Below are 18,985 nucleotides of genomic sequence, written 5' to 3'. Positions count from 1 at the left end.
GGGGTCTGGGAATGCCGGCCCGGACCAGAAAGGGAGGCCGGAGGTAGCCGTCCCAGAGCGCCCGACCCACCCTCGGGTGCCTGACTTCGCTGAAGCGTCCTCCTGACCTGTCCGGGCCTCCGGAAATACGGGTGTACTTCTGGGGTGCGGGGAACCACAGGAGGCTGGACTCGGTGGATCCAGCGGCCCGGGGCAGGGCGCCCCGGCCTCTGAGCCCCTTTGGGCACCAGGCTGAGGGAGAAGAAGGGTCGGGGATCCCGGGGATGCGGATAGGCGGTCCGGAAGCTGGGGCTGGACAAGCGCACCGGGCGTGGGCGGAGCCGGCGGCGCTGGGGTTAATGTCCGCCCCGCCCCGGCCGCGCTGACTCAGTTTCACTAGAAACTAGGGGGGAGGAGGTGGCCGATCGCCAGCGCACCGGACACCGGGGCGGAAGCTGCGGCCCGAGCCGCGCAGGAAGCCGGGACCGGAACCTCGGCTGGCCCGGCCCCACCCCACTCACCTGAGCAGGTAACCAGGGCCGAGGTGAGCGAGCGAGGAGGTGAAGTGGGTTCTGAGTATGTTTGGCCCTTTGTTTTCTGCTCGTGCGTGTGTCCGGGTACGTGAGTTCCTTAGACGTCCGTCTGGCCGTCCGTCGGGCTGTCGGGTCACCGGAGTGTGCGTGGGAGGACCGGGCCCGCGTGCCCCTCTCCACTCCCGGGGTGCTCGGTGCTTCCCAGTCCTCCCCTTAACTTCCTCCCGGCCCGCCCGCCTACCTTGAAGTCTCCTGGCTGATCCGGTGTCTCCTCCTCCGTCCCCTCCTCTCTCTCAGGTCGCTATCACTCTCGGAGGTCAGGGGCCCGCACTGTGAAGGTGACCGCCGTGGGGAGGAGGGCGACGGTCCCTGGGGGGATGATGGCCGGGGCCCGCCTCTCCCAGGCCCGCATCCCAGCGGTCGCCGTGTGGCTCCTTTGCTCGCTCGGCCTTCTGGGCACCGAGGCCGGGCCGCCGCCCGTGCCCCCCACTCTGCTCACGGCCGACAACTGCCTGGACCGCTTTACCCCCGGGGTGCCTGCCTTCGTACTCGACACCGACGCCTCGGTGAGAAACGGCGCCACCTTCCTGCGCTCCCTCACCGTGCGCCGCGGCCGGGACTGCGTGCAAGCCTGCTGCAGCTCCAACGACTGCAATCTGGCGCTGGTGGAGTTGCAGCCCGACGGCGGGGAGGACGCCATCGCCTCCTGCTTCCTCATCAACTGCCTCTACGAGCAGAACTTCGTGTGCAAGTTCGCGCCCAGGAAGGGCTTCATCAACTACCTCACGCGGGAGGTTTACCGCTCCTACCTCGAGCTGCGGACCCAGGGCTTCGTAGGTAAGGACGAGGGTGCCAGGATTCGAGGAAACTCAGAGAAGGGACTGGTTATGGAGTCCTGCGCGAGGCATCAGAACGCAGTTAGGAGGAGAGTCCCATTCGACCCCAACTCCTCCTTAGAAGTAGGCGGCACAAACAGTAAATAAAGGACAGCCTACAGGAGTGGAGAGGGCTGACACCCTAGAGCACAGACTGGCTCCTGAATTCAGGAAGTTGAGTGGGTTGGTGCTCTGGGATGTGTGTACAGGAGAGAGGACGCAGCTTCTCCGGATTCTCACTTCTGGCCCCAGTAGGCCAAGTCAGGGAGTTAGCTGTCTGGAGGCCACCTGGTGACTAGATAGAAGATACGCCTGGCGCCTTGGCGGAGCACTGTCCTAGGCACCTTGGTGCCCTGTCAAATGAACCTGGTGAAGGATAGGTTCCTTCTCCGCTGCTGGGCTTGGGATTGGTTATAGCATCTCTCTGTACTCCTCCCCCCACGAGCTGATTTTTTGGTGGTCTGGGGGAAACTGCCAGGCCCCCAGAGTCTAAAGAACAAGCCCAGTCTGGGGGTGACCCAACTGGGGAGGGGGCGGTATTGAGGGCGCAGTAGCCTAGAGCCTCTGGGGTGGGGGTGAGGAGGGTTGCTGTGTGAGTCAGCCCACTGGTATGTATACCTGGTAGGGAAGGGATGTCAGCTGTCCAGGCAAGTGTGTGTGTGTGTGTGTGTGTGTGTGTGTGTGTAAGACAGGCAGGGCTCTCCCTGCTCAGGATCTGGTAACCAACCTGTCTGTTCACCTTGTTTACTTCCAGAATAAGGGCAAAGTCGGGCCCAAGGCTCCTTCTCTTTCCTCCTGGGACTGAACAGTTAGCTAGGATCAGGGCCCCTCCAGAGAACTTCAGTCCTCATTCTCTCCACCTGCTGTTCTGGCCAGGTGGGGCTCCGGGGCAGGGATGGGTCACTCTGATAACCTCTGTTAGCTCTCTACAGTTTGCTGATTGCTATGCCACTCAGCCTCTCACTTAGGCATCATGACAACCACCTCTGAAAAGGGTGTTATTAGTAGTCATCCCACTTTTAGATTAGGAAACTGACTCCCATTTATATGTATAACTGATTCACTTTGTTATAAAGCAGAAACTAACACACCGTTGTAAAGCAATTATACTCCAATAAACGTGAAAAAAAAAGTAATGGGTCAATGAAGAAATCAAAGAGGATATCAAAAAAATACCTTGAGGTGAATGAAAATAGAAATACAACTTTCCCAAATCTGTGGGACACAGCAAAAGTAGTTCTAAGAAGGAAGTTTATAGCAATACAGGCCTACCTAATGAAGCAAGAGAAGTCTCAAATGAAAAGTCTAACTTTCCACCTAAAGGAATTAGAAAAAGAAGAGCAGAGGCAAAAATTAGCAGAAGGGAGGAAATAATAAAGATCAGAGCAGAAATGAATAAAATAGAGACCAAAAAACAATAGAAAAGATCAATGAAACTAAGAGCTGGTTTGTTGAAAAGATAAACAAAATTGATAAATCTTTAGCCAGACTTGTCAAGAAAAAAAAGAGAGGGGGCCCAAATAAGTACAATTAAAATGAAAGAGGAAAAGTTACAATCAATATGACATAAATACAAACAATGATTAATAATAATAATTTGCCCAGGATAACACTGCCCACAAATGGGAGACCTGGGACTCAACCCCAGGCAGGACCTCCAAAAGTCCTGTGCTGTTCCTCACACAAGACCACCTTTCTGGTAAACCTGTCTCTGATCCAGGACAGCTCAGTGGACAACAGAACCAGAGACTGGGGCGCCCAGGGGCCAGGATTGGAGTGGAGCTGGGTGATCTCAGTCCTGGAAAGTAGAAAAGGGACTTTCCTCTCCAGCCTTTCCTCTTCTCCCTATTCTTCCAATAGCTCTGGATCTCTGAGGAGAGGTAGGGTGGAGATTCCGGGAGGGGGACAGTGTCTCTGGGCCAGGCTGGGCCACTGAGTCCCACTGGGCCAGGGCCTGAGCCTGTTCCACAAGGAAGCAGCGGAATGTAGGTGGTGATGACTCTAATTGACCTGAGCTGCCTGCCCTCCCTGTTCTGCCAGGACCCCTCACTGTAGGGCTAGCGCCTGAAACTCTGGGATCTGGTCAGGAAGCTGAGCTGGATGGGGCCTTCCTCATCTGGAAACCTCCCCACCCCCTGACTGGCCTGGTTGGCACAAGACAGGATGGAGTGGGGATTTCCTGGGACCTGTGGGGAGTTGGGTAGACCTTGGACTTAGTGTGGGTCCCAGGCCATTTCAGGGCAACGCAGCGTTTTGGGGAGTGGGGGATGCCATGTGCATGTCAAGGAGTCCATTCTCAGCTGAGTCCTATTAGAGAGGTTGGAAGTACAAAGAGGGTACAAAGAGGGTCAAGCCACTGTGGCATCCTGGAGGCTAGGCTAGGGTAGACCGAGGCAGGCAAAGTGGGCAAGTGCTCAGGGCTTCTAAAACCTTTGATTTACTGGGGAGAATCCTCCCCAGGGTGGGTTGATCTGTTCCCCCTTTCCCTGCCTATGGCCAGGCCAGTCCAGTCCAGTCCAGATTGCTGGGGCCTCCTGAGCACCCTGCTCTTTCCTCCTCTCCCCTTCCCCCTCTTTCCGTTGTTGGAGTGGCTTAGAAGGTGGAGTCTGTGTTTCCCTTGAGAGTCCTGAGGCCTGGCAGCTGGGGGAGGGGCTGGCTTTATTGCTACTCTGGCCCTTTGCTCTCTTGGGGGTGGGAAAAAGGGAGTAGTGGTAGGGCAGGGCACCTGCCCCTTGCTCCTGGGGGCTGGGGCTTGGAGAGGACCAGCTGCCAAGTAGTCTGTCTCCTTTCCCCTTTGCGACTGCTGATTACTTTCTGAAAAATGCAAGGAGGGAGGAATGGGGTCCTCCCAGCTCACTGTCCCCTTGGCTTGGCCTCTCACCTCAGGGCCTGGGGATGGCCCCTGTTGGGCCCTTAAGCCACTGGGCTGGGGCTTGGTTCCAAACAGGTACTTTCCTGCTCTCCCGGTCTCTTACTTCCCCTCAACCGAGGTTCCCTTTTCTCATTCCCGTAGCCTCTGCACCATTGGATGTGTTCCTCTGTGGAAGTTCTCCCCTCCTATCCCTTTGCTGTCACTGTGTGTCCTGGTCTTCTCACCTCTGGGACCACCCTCTGAGAGTTCCCTGTTGGCTCTGCTTACTCTGCCTCATCAAAGAGGAATCTCTGTGACTCAGCCTCCTACCAGTTGTTCTTATCTCTTTACCTTCTCTTCTTTGAACTCTTAAACTTGATGTAACCCTCTGCAGAGCTTCTGTGGAGGGCAGTTGGGCAATACCCACCCAAAATGTAAATGCATATAACCCTCAACATGACTCCACTTGCAGGAACTCATCTTGCGGCTATGCTTAAACGTGTAAAACAACTTACCAGGCAATCAGTCACTGTACCATTGTTTATAAGAGCAAAGAATTGGAAACAAGCTCAGTGTCTGTCAACACATCCTATAATTGGATACTGTGGTGCTGTTTTAATCAAAATAATAAACCCTGAGGTAGCAAGGGTTAGTTCTTAGTAGGGAGGGAGGAAAGAAGGAAGGAAGGAAGGAGGAAAGGAAGGAAGGGAGGGAGGAAAGAAGGACCTACATCAAGAGAGACTAGACTGATGGACTGGTTAAATGTGTTGTAAATTTTGGTGCATTCATACAGTAAGTACTATGCAACAACAAAAAAAAGGAAGAAGAAGAATTTCTTTATATATTGCTATGACTGATTTCCAGTATATATTAAGGGAAAAGCAAGATGAAGAACTAGCATGCTTGTGAATATTCTATACACTCTCTCTTGATACTCACACATACACATACACACACACCCAAACTAGTAATTGAGAATGCCTCTGGAGAGAGGAACCTGGGGGTTTAAGAATCAGGGACTTAATTCTCACTACCCTTTTGTATTTTTTGCATATTTCATCATGTACATGTATTACCTAAGCCAAAAACAAAAACAAAACCCAAAGACTATAAAGATTATTTAAAGAATCACCCTTCTAAGCACATATGGCCTGCAGCATGGCGTTTTGATGTTTTGGAGAGAGCATGAATCAGACCAGGGTTCAAACCCCAGCTCTGCCGTTTTGAAACTGAGCGACCCTGGGCAAGTCATTTAACCTCTCTGGTGTCAATTTGCTCATCTGGAAAGAGGGACGAGAATGCAGCTGTGGCAGGATCTATCCAGCCCAGCCGGTCTCCTCAATGTCCACCTAACCAGTCTTACAAATTCCCGACTCCTTGCTTTGGCTCATCATGTTTTCTGCTGTCATCAACAACACCAACATTCTTCCCCACAACCAAATAAAAACAAAAGGATCAAAAAATCCTTTCTCCCTTCTTCACAAAGCCTTGCCTTTTTCCTCTAGCTTGCTGTGGTCTTTCCCTTCTCTAAACATCCACTTCCTTTTCTTGTACATGTATCACACAGCCCTTCATCTTTTTGGGTCTTTCTCCCATTTTGCTTCCTGTTGTTGGGTCTTACCTGCCTAACTGGACCGTAGTACCCTCAAGGGCAGTGTGTCTATTTCCTAGGGCTGCTGTGCCATGTTACTACACCCTGGGTGACTGAAGACACTAGAAATGTACTGTCTCACAGTTCTGGAGGCCAGAAGTCCAAACTCAAGGTGTCAGCAGGGCCGCACCCACTCTGAAGACCCTGGTTGGGGGAGGATATGGTTGCCTTGTGCCCCCTTGTAACTGGAGGCAGAGTCTGTCTGAGGTGGCAGAGGCATCCTGCTCCTGTGCCAATCATCATGTGGGACACCAGTGCTTGACGTGCTGCCCGGGGCTCTGCTCAAGGTCTCTGTCCGGATGGGCTTCTTAGCAGTGATATGAGCTGCAGAGCGAGGGGTGATGGTGTTAATTACACATTGACTTATTTGGCTTTTCAAAAGTATCGTTACTCTTAACTTTTTAAAGCAATTAGCACAAGTACCTGCTTATTGTAGAAAACAAGAAAAGTCCCCCTTCCACATATACGTGCATATATTGATATATATAGATAGTGTCTATATATATTGTATATGTATATTGATATATATATAGTGTCTATATATATTGTATGTGTATATTGATATATATATAGTGTCTATATATATTGTATGTGTATATTGATATATATATAGTGTCTATATATATTGTATATTGATATATATAGTGTCTATATATATTGTATATGTATATTGATATATATATATAGTGTCTATATATATTGTATATGTATATTGATATATATAGATATACTTTTTTTTATTTTTTTCCTAAATGGGATTAGATGGCAATGCTGTTGCTTCAGAAGCAATGCTATTTGCTTCAGAAAGTTGGTTTTACAACATAAAAATGTCTTAAGTATGATATATCTAAACAGAGGGCAAGAAGATGGTTTAGTTGTGAAATCGCCTCTGTGTCTCAGGCAGGCTGCCGAGTCCTAGGTTGGTCTAGTTGCGACCCATTAGGCACCAGCCCCCCACTCTAGGAGAGATCCTGTCCATTCAGTGAGAGTTGACCTTATCTCACCTTCCTCCCAGGGTCCCGGATCCCCAAGGCCTGGGAAGGCACAGACTTGAAGGTACAGCCACAGGAACCCCTGGTGCTGAAGGGTGTGGAGAACACAGATTGGCACCTACTGCGGGGTGACACAGACGTCAGGGTAGAGGTGCGATGCTGGGCTGGCTCCCTGACCCCCACCTCAGCTCTCCAGGGCCCCCTTTCTGGGGCCGTAGGCCAAACTGCGGCTCCAGACGGGGTGGGGTGGATAGAAGCTGAGGATCCATTTAATACCAAGTCCCTCGGCTCCCCACAGTGGGGCAGGGGGGCTGACTGGGAGGACCTGGGGCCAACCAGGGGCATCAAGGGGTCCCAGCCTGATGGCCACTCCTGTGTTTAGAGGAATGATCCAGACCAGGTGGAGCTGTGGGGACTCAAGGAAGGCAGCTACCTGTTCCAGCTGACGGTGGCTGGTTCAGACCAGCGAGAGAGCACGTCCAACATCACAGTCACCGTGCTGTCTCCCAAGCAGACAGAAGGTGAGGAAGGGGGTGGGGAGGCAGACCCAGGACTCACCCACACCCTGCACCCTGCTCCGGCTCTGCCGATTGGCCCTCGGAGCTCCCTCACCAGCTTTCCTTCCCCCAGAATATTGCCTTGCATCCAGCAAGGTGGGCCGCTGCCGTGGTTCCTTCCCCCGCTGGTACTACGACACCACAGAACAGATCTGCAAGAGTTTTGTTTATGGAGGTTGTCTGGGCAACAAGAACAACTACCTTTGGGAAGAAGAGTGCAAGCTCGCCTGCCGCAATGTGCAAGGTGGGCCTTTGTGAAGCAGTGTTGGGGCTCAGATGACATTCCCCCAGGGTAGGTGTTCTCTCCTCACGGGTCAGGGAGGTAGGCGTGGGAATCCCCCGTCCCCGGGCCCCCTATCAGCTCATCCCTGCTGGGGCCTGGCCCTGCCTCCTCTCACTTCTCTGTTTTTCTCTCCCAGGCCCCTCAGTGGAAAGGCATCATCCAGGTGGGCTTTGCTTCTGTCCCTATTCCCCTCACCCCTGCCAGCTCCCCAGCCTCTGTCAAGTCCAGGCCCCTGACCACACTGCCCTGGCCCAACAACCCATTCCTACCATGAGAATGAACGCCCACGAGTGCCCCAGCCCTTGTAGCCCAGGATCCTCCTATCAGCTTCTGTCCGTTTTGTGTTAGGAGGGTATAAGGGACAGGGGTGGAAAGGGAACCGGGGTTGTGTCATGATGCCACCTTGGGGTAGAGAGGGCCAAGTAGATGATGGACTCTTGGTATTTGTTGGCCACTGCTTGAGCCTGACCTCACCGTCCACCCTGTCCCGCCCCCACCCAGTGTGCTCTGGCACCTGTCACTCCAGCAAGTTCCGCTGCAGTGATGGCTGCTGCATCGACAGCTTCCTGGAGTGTGATGACACTCCCGACTGCCCCGACGCCTCCGATGAGGCCACCTGTGAAAAATGTGAGGACTGGGGGATGGAGGGCAGTGGGCGCAGCAGGGGAGGTCCAGACCACTCACCCCACACCTCTGGGAAACCCTTGTCAGGTCTGCACCTCTGATCTTTCATCTTTGCAGATACCAAAGGCTTCGATAAACTCCAGAGGATCCATTTCCCCAGGGACAAAGGTGAGCTCCTGCCCAGGTCCCCTGGGTCGGGCTGGCACTGCTATCCTCACTCATCCCATCAATGGGCCAAAGGCCTGCTGTGTGTACCAGGCTGTGGGCAGAAAGCTGGGTGGGGGGGTGTCCTGGACTTGCCTTCTATGTTTCCCAAGCATCATACATCCTCTTAACACGTTCAGAAATTTAGCCATGCCTACATATCACTGAGATGTTATTGATTTAACTTAATGTATTAAAAAGGAAATTTCATGTCACTACCGTAAATGAAAAGCTACTATTATGTGCCACGATCTGAGACTGACTATTAAAATAAGTATAATAGGGACTTCCCTGGTGGCACAGTGGTTAAGAATCTGCCTGCCAATGCAGGGGACACGGGTTCGATCCCTGGTCCGGGAAGATCCCACATGCCGTGGAGCAACTAAGCCCATGCGCCACAACTACTGAGCCTGCGCTCTAGAGCCTATGCGCCTAGAGCCCGTGCTCCACAAGAGAAGCCACCGCAATGAGAAGCCCACACACCGCAACGAAGAGTAGCCCCCGCTCACCGCAACTAGAGAAAGCCTGCGCACAACAACGAAGACCCAATGCAGCCAAAAATAAAAATAAATTTATTTTAAAAGAATAAATAGGGCCTCCCTGGTGGCGCTAAAAAAAAAAAAAGAATAAATAAATAAGTATAATAAAACGTGGTAATAAATTTTAGCTGGACATTGTTGTCTGCCAAGGCTCAGACCCTTAGCCTTCTTTGTTAAAAGGTAGACTATCCAGTGCTAGAGAGAAAAACCAAGACCTTGATAGAATTGGGAATGCTGAAAGAAAATTGAAAAATATATGAGTCAAGTCTAGGGTGATTCTGGGCCTAAGCTTACTCTCCTCTATCCTCCTTGCAACACTTTAGATGAGCCAGATATTTCTGGGGCCCCAGGCCCTCATTGAGTCACAGCCATCCTCAACATGAGGAGGAGGGTCAGGAGGTGGTGGGCAGCAACGATGTGGAGCCTGGTGGTGGCAGGGAGGCCACGTGGACACTCACCCCTTTGCCTGCTCCTTACCCCCCAGGCCACTGCGTAGACCTGCCAGACACGGGCCTCTGCTTGGAGAGCATCCCCCGCTGGTACTACAACCCGTTCACTGAACGCTGCGCCCGCTTTACCTATGGTGGTTGCTATGGCAACAAGAACAACTTTGAGGAGGAGGAGCAGTGCCTTGAGTCCTGTCGTGGCATCTCCAGTGAGCAGGGCAGTGGGGGGCGGAAGATGGGGAGGGGAAAGGCTTAGCTAGAGCATTTGGCTCTGTCCCAAGGCCTGGGCTGGTCACACCTCGTCCTCAGAGCACCCGGAGTAGGGGTGGGAAAGGGTGGCACTGGGTCTGGGGCACTGCTGAAGAGCAGCTGCGTCTTTGAACCCTTTGTATTGACTTGTCTCTCCGCGACCCCCGCCTTGATCATTTTGTAGAGAAGGATGTGTTTGGTCTGCGGCGGGAAAGCCCCATTCCCAACACAGGTAAGCCCCCATCTGCCCTGTCACCACTGAGTAGGTATCAACTCAAGGATCAACTCACACAATTGGTTGTGACTGCCTAAGCCAGTGCTGAGAAGGATCTGAGGTTGGCTGAAGGGACAGAGTGCCACGATCAATAGTGGTATCTGTCAGGGGCGAGGGAGAGAAGCATAAAAATGCATGCCAGGTGTGTGTGCCATCAGCACCCCGGGCCTTCCCCCACACTACCTGCAAGTAGCGCAACCTGGAGCCGAGACCCGAAGCCCATCAGAATCCCTCTCACCGAGCTCCCAACGGAGCCGACTGAGCTGCTCACATGCCCGAGGGCCGTCCACGCCCGGCATCCATTTGCCTTGACCCTTACAGGGTTGGGGTGGGCGTCAGAACTGAGCAGGCCCTGGGAGGACCTCATTCGGCTCCTTCTTCCTCCAGACTCGGTGGAGGTGGCCATTGCAGTGCTCCTGGGAACCTGTATCGTGGTGGTGGTAGCTATCCTGGGTTACTGCTTCTTCAAGAACCAGAGGAAGGGCGTCCACAGACACCGCCACCACCACCCCCCACCCTCTACCCCCACCAGCTCCAAGGTATCCACCACCGAGGACACGGAGCATCTGGTCTACTACCAAACAACCCGACCCGTCTGAGCCTGAGGCTCTAGAGGGCTCTAGCCAGTTCTCACCTGGCCCTGCTTCCTCCTTGCCAAGGTGGAGGCCTGGGCTGAGGAAGACTTTGGGACCAGACTCCTCCAGCCTGTTTCCCAGGCCTATCTGTCTCCAGACCCTCTTGGAGGTGTCTCAGCTAAGCTCAGGCTACTTGTTCCTGAGAAAGCTCAAAGGTCTGCAAGGAGCAGAAAACCTTTGAGCCAGGAGTCCCACGCATGGTTGGACCCGTCTGCCTAGGACTTCAGAGGAAGTTGGAATTTTGCTTCCTGTTCAGAGCTGCCTGCTCCCATCCCACGACCTTGAGAAGAGGCCTGGGGTCGCATCAGAGGCTGGAGGCCCCAACTCCCATCCTCCAGAGCTGCCCCTCCCACCCTGCAAAGTCCAGGGCTGGGGTGCGGGGGAGGACGTCCCTGTATATTCTGTGTTGTACAGAGCTGCTTTCTGTTTATTTAATGCGATGCCGGGTGGGTGAGAGGAGTGGAAAGTAGCTCTCTGGCCTGGCACACACAGCCAGGTCCTCGGCAACCCCCAGGGCCCTGCTGCTCCCCTACTTCCCACTGGCCCCAGTCCACCCACAGTGTAATAAAGTGATTTGTCCTGTGAGTCTCCTGCCTCTGCTCTGTGGGTCAGGAGAGGGACAGAGCTGCAGGGGGAGATGGGACTGCCCCGTCCTACCGGTTCAGGCTTTGGTCACCCTGTTTAGCAGGTTTTCCCGCCCTTCCCGAAACTGTCCTAGCCCCAGCCCCTGAGGGTGGGGAGATGTGCCAAGTCTGACCGCCAGGGGGTGGGGAGGGGAGAAAGGGCCGTGGGAATAAGGGGCCTAGGGAGGCCACAGAGCACCGTTCCGGGTTTGAGCCTGCAGTGTGTAGTTGAGGACGGGGGAGGGGGGTGGGGAGTGCATAGGCTTGAACCCTGGTTCTTTTTTTTCCACGGCATTTGGGAATCTTAGTTCCCTGACCAGGTATGGAACCTAGCCAGGCCCCCTGCAGTGGAAGCACGGAGCCCTAAACACTGGACCGCCAGGGAAGTCCCCTGAACCCTGGTTCTTATCTCTGCTCCCTTTGGTGTGGGTGCAGGGGTCCCATGTGGCCACCCACAGAAGCCTCTGCTTCTTTACCGGAGTATAGTTGCTCCCCGGTCTCTGAGGAGCAGAGGAGGAAGGAGCCTTTAGCTGAGGTGCTTCTCTCCAACACACACGCCTGCATTTGTTTGAGCTACCCGCCTCTTGGTGCCCCCCCCAAAAAAAGAAAAAATCATCCCTTTAATTCATTTCTTCATTTTCTTTTAAAAAAAAATTTTTTTTTTTTTTGTCCGTGTCACAGGACATGTGGGATCTTAGTTCCCTGACCGGGGATCTAACCTGCGCCCCCTACAGTCAAGGCACAGAGTCTTAACTGCTGGACCGGCCGGGAAGCCCCCATTTCTTCACTTCTTCAACCAATTATTTATTGAGCTCCTATGTACCAGGCACCGCCAGTCATTAGAAATTTGGTTTTGTAAGATAAGTACATAGGAATTACTATGTAAGTGCTTTACATATCTTAAGTGATTGCCTCAGCACACAACCCTGGGATGAAGGTACTATTATCCTCATTTTACAGGTGAGGAAACGACTCAGCAAAGTTCAGTTCCTAAGGTCCTAGAGCTGGTGCCGGAGGACTGATTTAAACCCTTACATTATGGCTCCAGAGTCTAGCCTTACAAAAGAGACACTTAAATTGTGATAAATGCTATACAGAAAAATCAAACGGCAGTGTGAGAGGTTGGGGGCTACTTTTAAAGGATTGAAGGGCAACCTAGGTGAATGTCCATATTTGAGTCCTAAGTGCACGGCTCAATGAATTTCTGTAACTGAACACACCCAGGAGCCAAGCACTCAGATCAAGAAGCAGAACCTTATTAGCAGCCCAGGATGGGCCTCCTTTTGATGGGTAACTTTCTCACACCTTTGTGTTCTAGTACCTGTTGTACTCAGCCTGGACCACCTCCCCCTTTCTCATCTTTCAACCTAAACTCGAGTTCTCATTCCTGAAATCCTCCTGCATACACACGGCTGGGGGGCACTCCCTACTCTTCATCCCTGTGTCTGCTAACAGGACCTTCAGCACAGAGCACCCCAGCACAGAGCACCCCCTTTTCCTTTCCATTTACTTATCTGTCTTCCCACTGGGTTGTGGGCTCCTGGAGACACAGATGGTATCTTAAGTCACCTCTGGGTCTCCAGCACCCCACACCCCCTCTACGACCTTAGTAAATGGTAGCAGGTCAATAAACTGAGTAGATGGCAGGGGGTGGGTCCCGTTACGGTGCTGTGGCTATTCCTATTTCATCAGGCACTGTATTTTTTTTTTCGGCCGAGACACGCAGCTTGTGGGATTTTAGTTCCCCAGCTAGGGATTGGACCTAGGCCCTTGGCACTGAGAGCACAGAGTCCTAACCACTGGACTTCCAGGGAATTCCCAGACACAGTATTTTTGCTTCCTACCTTGCCAGCCACTCATCCGTCCTTCAAAGCTCAAAATGGGCTCTATTCCTCTTCTGGTCTCCCCAGCACTGGGAACAACCTTCATTATCCCTTGGTTCTCTATGAGCACTTCCGGGCTGAGGTCAATTCTGTATCCCAATGCCTGGAAGAGTAATCAACACATAATAAAAGCTTAATAAGTGTTTGTTGGACCAAAGGGAGCATCCTCCTCTTAGGGAGAGGTGGAGATGTAGTGAGATGATGGCAGACAAAGCGCCTTCCCTAGAAAGCTGCTGGGAGGGAGGAGGGCAGGGCTGAGTCAGCTGGGTGACAGGAGGTGGGAGCGCGGAGGAGCCGCTAGGGGGCGCGCTCACCACTGCTGGGCGCTGTCTTTGCTGCAAGGGTTGGATCCAGAGTACACAGTCCCAGGCAGGTGTCAGGTGTGGAGCAATAAAAGCTGAGACGCAGTGCCTGTTCTTCTGCAGCTTACACTCTGGAGTGCAGGCGGAAGGAATGCAAATACTGTAACAAAACAATATGGTACCCAAACTACTGAGATGTCCCCAGCTGTTCTCTGCTCCATCCCCAGCCAAATGACTCCCTTTCTCAGAACTTTGATGCCTCCCAGGACTTCCCTGGTGGTCCAGTGGGTGAGACTCCGCGCTGCCAATGCAGGGGGCCCGGTTTCGATCCCTGGTCAGGGAAATCAGATCCCACATGCGTGGGGCAACTAAGCCTGCATGCTCTAGAGCCCGCATGCCACACCTAGAGAGCCCGCCTGCCACACTACTGAGCCTGCGTGCTCTGGAGCCCCCATGTCACAACTAGAGAGCCCCGCACGCCACAACTGCAGAGCCCACGTGCTGCAGTTACTGAGCCCGAGTGCTCTAGAGCCTGCGCACCACAACTAGAAAGAAGCCCATGTGCGGCAACGAAGACCCAGCGTGCTGCAACTAAGACCCGATGCAGCCAAATAAATAAATATTAAAAAAAAAAGACCCGGCACAACCTAAATAAATAGAACTGTCATGCCTCCTTTCTTTGCACAGGCAGTTGCCTCCACCTCAAATGCCTCTTTACCCCCTGGAAGGCTCCTACTTACCTCGTGATCCAGCTCAGAAAGCCTTCGCTGTTTCACAGCTGCCCTCTCCATTCTCTCACAGCTCTGCTGCATACATATGACCCATGTTAGCATAAGTCTACCCTCATAGGGACAAGGCTCCTCGGGGGCAGGGATGGGGACTGGGTCTTATTTATCTCAGTATCAACTGTGCTAGGATCTGCTTGTGCATACAAGGTATCCCACAAATGGCTGTTGAATAAAACAGAGGCTGATCAAGCCATGGAGATTAAGAAAGAGCTTCCTGAAGGAGGTATAAAATGAGATGAGCAGGTGGGTGTGGGTGTTCCAGGCATAGCAAAATCATAGTGAGCAAAAGCTGGGCAGGGGAGATCATGGGTCTTGTTTTGACTGGGGTCCAGCAAGCTGCTCAGTTTGTCTCAGGCCTTGAGAGGAAAAGCTGGGAGGCTGGTGGGTAGAGGTCACATTGGTGGGCACTTGGGGATTTGAACAGAGGGACAGGGGAAGGGGTAATCCAAACTCGGCTTTAAGGAGTATAGAGGTCACAACTAGAGGTCACAACACAGGGAGAGGGGAAGGAAGAGGACGCCATACCAAGTAAATCAGGGAGAGTAACCTGCGTGAAGTACACAGTAGATATGCAGTAAAGGCTAGTTGGCAAGGTTGCATGCTGGTAGCCAGTTGGGTTGTGACCCAAACAGTAGTTTAATTTCTTTAATTAGTTACTAACAGTTAAAGAGTCAGGAAAGTTAATTTTTTTTAAATCCCATACCTCTAGCTTCTTGTGAAAATTTGGGAGACTGGCAATGGGGGCCCACATTCCTGCAGCAATTTAGGCCTTAGGTCCTCTTGAGCGCCTCAGGCTCTAACCCTCCCCATCCACCCTGCCACTCCCAAGGTTAGGTGCTTGCCTGGGCCCTCCAGGCAGTTTTATTCAAAACCTATTGGTCCCGACAGTTCAAATAAACACGGACAAAAACTGGGTTGTTTCTCCCAAACCCACCCTTGCCCACTTAAACAAAAAGCCCTGAATGAGGAGTGGTTTGCCCTATAGCACAAGACCGCTTCCTCCCCCGCCACCGCAGCTAGACTGAAGTCTGGGAAGGCACTGCTCAGCTCCCCCCACACCCCACTCCAAGGGTTGTGGTCAATGGCACCACCTAGAAACCCCAAACCCGGAAGCCTGCTTCAGCCCTGGGAGTGGCCCAGACTCCCCCGCAGGCTCTCCTTCCCCACCTGCAGTAGCTCCTGGGGTTCCATCAGCTGAGCCCAGAACAAAGAAGAACAAGAAAATAGACTGGGAAGGAAACTGAGAAGCCCCCTGTCATGAGGCTAAAAAACAACCACTTTTTTTACACAAAACTGGAAAAAGATATTTACCCAAATGTCCACAGTGTTCTCTTGTCGTTGATAAAATTACAGGTGGTTGGGCTTCTCTGGTGGCGCAAGTGGCTGAGAGTCTGCCTGCCCATGCAGGGGATATTGGTTCGTGTCCCGGTCCGGGCCCATCCGGAGCCTGTGCTCTGCAATGGGAGAGGCCACAACAGTTAGAGGCCCGCATACCGCAACAAAAATAAAAAATTACAGGTGGTTGGGCTTCTCTGGTGGCGCAAGTGGCTGAGAGTCTGCCTGCCCATGCAGGGGATATTGGTTCGTGTCCCGGTCCGGGCCCATCCGGAGCCTGTGCTCTGCAATGGGAGAGGCCACAACAGTTAGAGGCCCGCATACCGCAACAAAAATAAAAAATTACAGGTGGTTTTTACTGTCTTCTTTTTGTTGACCTGCATTTAAAAATTTTTCTACAATAAATATTTATTGCTTTTGTAATATGAAAAAGGTGTTTTTTGAAGAGGTATTGAGATCTATTTCAGAAAGAAACAGATCATCAGACGAGGAGGCTCCCAGGTGGGATAGAGACCATGGAGCTGGAAAAGGAGAGATAGCATCCTAAGCCCTGGGGAAGGGAGAAGCTCTGAGACCTGGTGACTGACTGGCTCATGCAGAGGGAGAAGCTGAGTCAGTGGGGCCTTCAGGTTTTCTGTCCTGGGAGCCTGGCAGTGCCACCAATAGAAACAGGGCTGACGGGAGGGGGGTAGCTTCAGGAGAACCAGGCAGAAGGTGAGGGATCATCAGGTACCAGATGGAGGCTAGTTTTATTGATTTTATTGCGGGTTACTTAGTTTTTGTTTGCTTTTGCCTAGCCTTACTGGGGAGGGATTTAAAGGCAGTTTAAAAGCATCTATAAACTATGAGATAACCTGAGTATAAAGTAGGACCAAGATTTAAAAAAAAAAGAAGAAGGAACATAAAATAGGGCTAGGAACAGGGCAAAAACACACGTGTCTTGTAGTGTTTGGGCCACACACTTAGCTCTGTGTCCCAGCTGTGGGTGCATCCTGGTGAGGCCCCCGACACTCTGGAGGTGAGCATGTGGGCCTGGTGAAGGGAACGAGCCATGTGAGGGTGAAACGGAGGAGTGGGGAGATTACTGGAAGAGGGAGAGAGCGGACCCAGAGAGGACAGCAGAAAGTGAGGACAGAGGCTCTTCTTGGAGGAAGAGGAAGCAGAGGAGGATTAGTAGGAGGGGCGGTGGGAGACCCAGGAAGAGAGAGGCTCAAAGGCGAGGGGTTTCAAAGCCTGCCAGGGTCAGGAAAGGAGGATGCTGGGAATGAGGAGCCAGCTGACCATCATGAATGGTTGAGGAGCCAGGCAGGAAACCTAGCGGGGCAGGGGGCAGAGTCGGGTTGGAGACTGTTGTAGAAGTGGGGAAAGGAAGGAGAGCTGTGGGTAAGGAGAGGCCCGTGCTGCATTTCAGGCCTGGAGGGAGAGGCTGAAGGTACAGTGACAATGGAACACTGATGGAGTACAAAGGAATACATTGCTGCCCCACCAGCTCACTTGGGGTTGTCTTCCCAGTGGCTTTTCTCTGACCCACATACCCTCTCTTGCTTGATCCTCTTTGCAACCAGTTTATGACCTCAGGTTAACCAGGGTTAGTCTGTGGCCTCCAGAAACCCCATAGTGGTCTATGAAAAGCAAAGGACTTGGACTAGATGGCGAGACCCTTTCTATCCCAAAACTATGGTTACAGGTTACAGGCTCTAGGACCCCCTGAATGCACAGCTGGGGGAGGCTGTCAGAGCCAAGCTGTTGAGGCCCAGAGAGGGGCAGTGACTTGCCCACAGTCACACAGCCAGTGGTTGGGGACAGAGTGGATTGGGAGGCCTGAGCCCCAAACTTTTTGCTCTGACGTCTCATCTTCTCCAAACAACCAGACTCTTGGGTTCAGTTTCTGCCCTTTCTCTGGAAGTGGGACAAAGGAGCCAGGAGCCAGGCCGAAAAGCTGTCAGGGCTGTTCCCAAACCTCAGGAGGCTGGGATCCCGAGGTCCACACCCAGGTAAACACAGGTCAGCGCTGATACCTCTCACTTGGGTCTTGATAGTTTCCTCCAAATCAGTTCCCCACTATTATCTTGCTTATCCCTGCAGGCCCCCTGGGAGCCAGGGAGGGGCAGAGAGTACTAGCCCCACTTCAGAACCGGGAGAAACTCAGACAAGGAAGAAGGCAGTAATTTGCCCAAAGTCGCCCTGCGAGTCAGGGATAGGACTGGAATAGGAGAACCTGTGGGAGGGATGGTCCAGTGGTTAAGACTCCGTGCTCCCAATGGAGGGGGCCTGGGTCCCATTCCTGGTCAGAGGACTAGATCCCGCATGCCAAAACTAAGACCCTGAGTGCCGCAGCTAAAAGATCCTGCATGTGGCAACAAAGATCCCATGTGCTGCAACTAAGACCCGGGGCAGCCAAATAAATATTTTTTAAAAAAAGGAGAACCCATGGGAGGTGGGGTGGTCAGCAGAGCACATGGCCTGTTGGGCAGGGGTGGAATGGTGCCATAGGGATAAAAATGCACACAGCCTCAGGAATCGAGGGTCCCCTGTCTCACCAGGACAGTGATCTCGCCATCCCAGGAGGGAGACCTCTGAGGACAGGCTCTGCTCACTCCCCAACTGGTGCAGGGTCCTGGGGGTGGGGAATGGAAGATGGGCAGAGGCAGCGGAACATGGTCACAGAGAATACAGATCTGAGGGGGAAACTAACCTTGGGTCAGGCTACTTGTTTTTCTGTCAGATTCATGGGGCCCCAGGGAATCCCTATGCAGCACAGCGCCCAAGGCTCCCCTGCTGCCCCTCACTGCCAAGGGGCCAGGGAGTCATCTGGACACCTGGGGACAGAAGCAGATTGGTGCAGGCAGGGGTCAAGGAAGCCACAGAGCTGGCCAGTCAAGGAGGCCAGTGACTGGCTCTGCCTTCCAGAGGGGTTATGTGTGGGGTGACCATAAACCCAGGTTATTAATAGAGTTCGTATACAATCTCAAAACCATCCTGACTCTGACAATGAATTCCACTGTCATCCCAATTAGGGAACAAATCTGTCAGTGGAGGAAGCCTTGAGAACATTCCACTAGGAGGGCAGGCCTAGTTCAATGCTAACATCTCTCCTCACATCCCACTTCCAGCCCTGTCCCCCTCTGCCCGAGCCTAGGAAAACCTAATCTGTCCCGTAAACTATGCCTCCCAGCCCTGCCCTCTGAGAGATCCATTTCTAGTGGGCAGAATCCCCCAGGTGACACAGCAGAAAGAAGCCTGGACCCAGGGTCAGGACCCAGGTGCAAGCCCCATCTGCTTCACCTTGGTCGTGTGGCTCTGTGCTTCAGTCTCCTCATCTGAAAATTGGAGCTAATAAGAGCTGTCTGGCCCATCTTGAA

The 18,985-nt window shown here is 52.8% G+C and overlaps 1 protein-coding gene across 3 annotated transcripts; it reads left to right on the top strand.

Moving 5' to 3' along the window:
- Positions 1 to 424: 424 nt before the first annotated feature.
- On the top strand, positions 425 to 11,277 carry SPINT1 (serine peptidase inhibitor, Kunitz type 1). 3 transcript variants are annotated; one of them, XM_024732567.1, is made up of 11 exons: positions 425 to 508; positions 810 to 1,349; positions 6,905 to 7,032; positions 7,264 to 7,402; positions 7,512 to 7,682; positions 7,858 to 7,884; positions 8,223 to 8,348; positions 8,463 to 8,513; positions 9,573 to 9,743; positions 9,968 to 10,015; positions 10,445 to 11,277. In XM_024732567.1, exons 2-11 carry the CDS (start codon positions 890 to 892, stop codon positions 10,654 to 10,656), a joined length of 1,533 nt encoding a protein of 510 aa, XP_024588335.1. In that variant the 5' UTR covers positions 425 to 508; positions 810 to 889; the 3' UTR covers positions 10,657 to 11,277. The 3 variants fall into 3 exon arrangements, with proteins under 3 accessions (XP_024588335.1, XP_024588334.1, XP_024588333.1); XM_024732566.1 differs by having other exon boundaries at positions 435 to 523; XM_024732565.1 differs by lacking the exon at positions 425 to 508 and adding an exon at positions 512 to 596.
- Positions 11,278 to 18,985: the final 7,708 nt, after the last annotated feature.

This window comes from Neophocaena asiaeorientalis, unplaced genomic scaffold, assembly GCF_003031525.2.
Source record: "Neophocaena asiaeorientalis asiaeorientalis breed wild unplaced genomic scaffold, Neophocaena_asiaeorientalis_V1.1 scaffold119, whole genome shotgun sequence".
Taxonomy (NCBI): domain Eukaryota; kingdom Metazoa; phylum Chordata; class Mammalia; order Artiodactyla; family Phocoenidae; genus Neophocaena; species Neophocaena asiaeorientalis.
The sequence above is the reverse complement of the archived record's forward strand: the minus strand, read 5'-3'. Positions and strand labels throughout refer to the sequence as shown.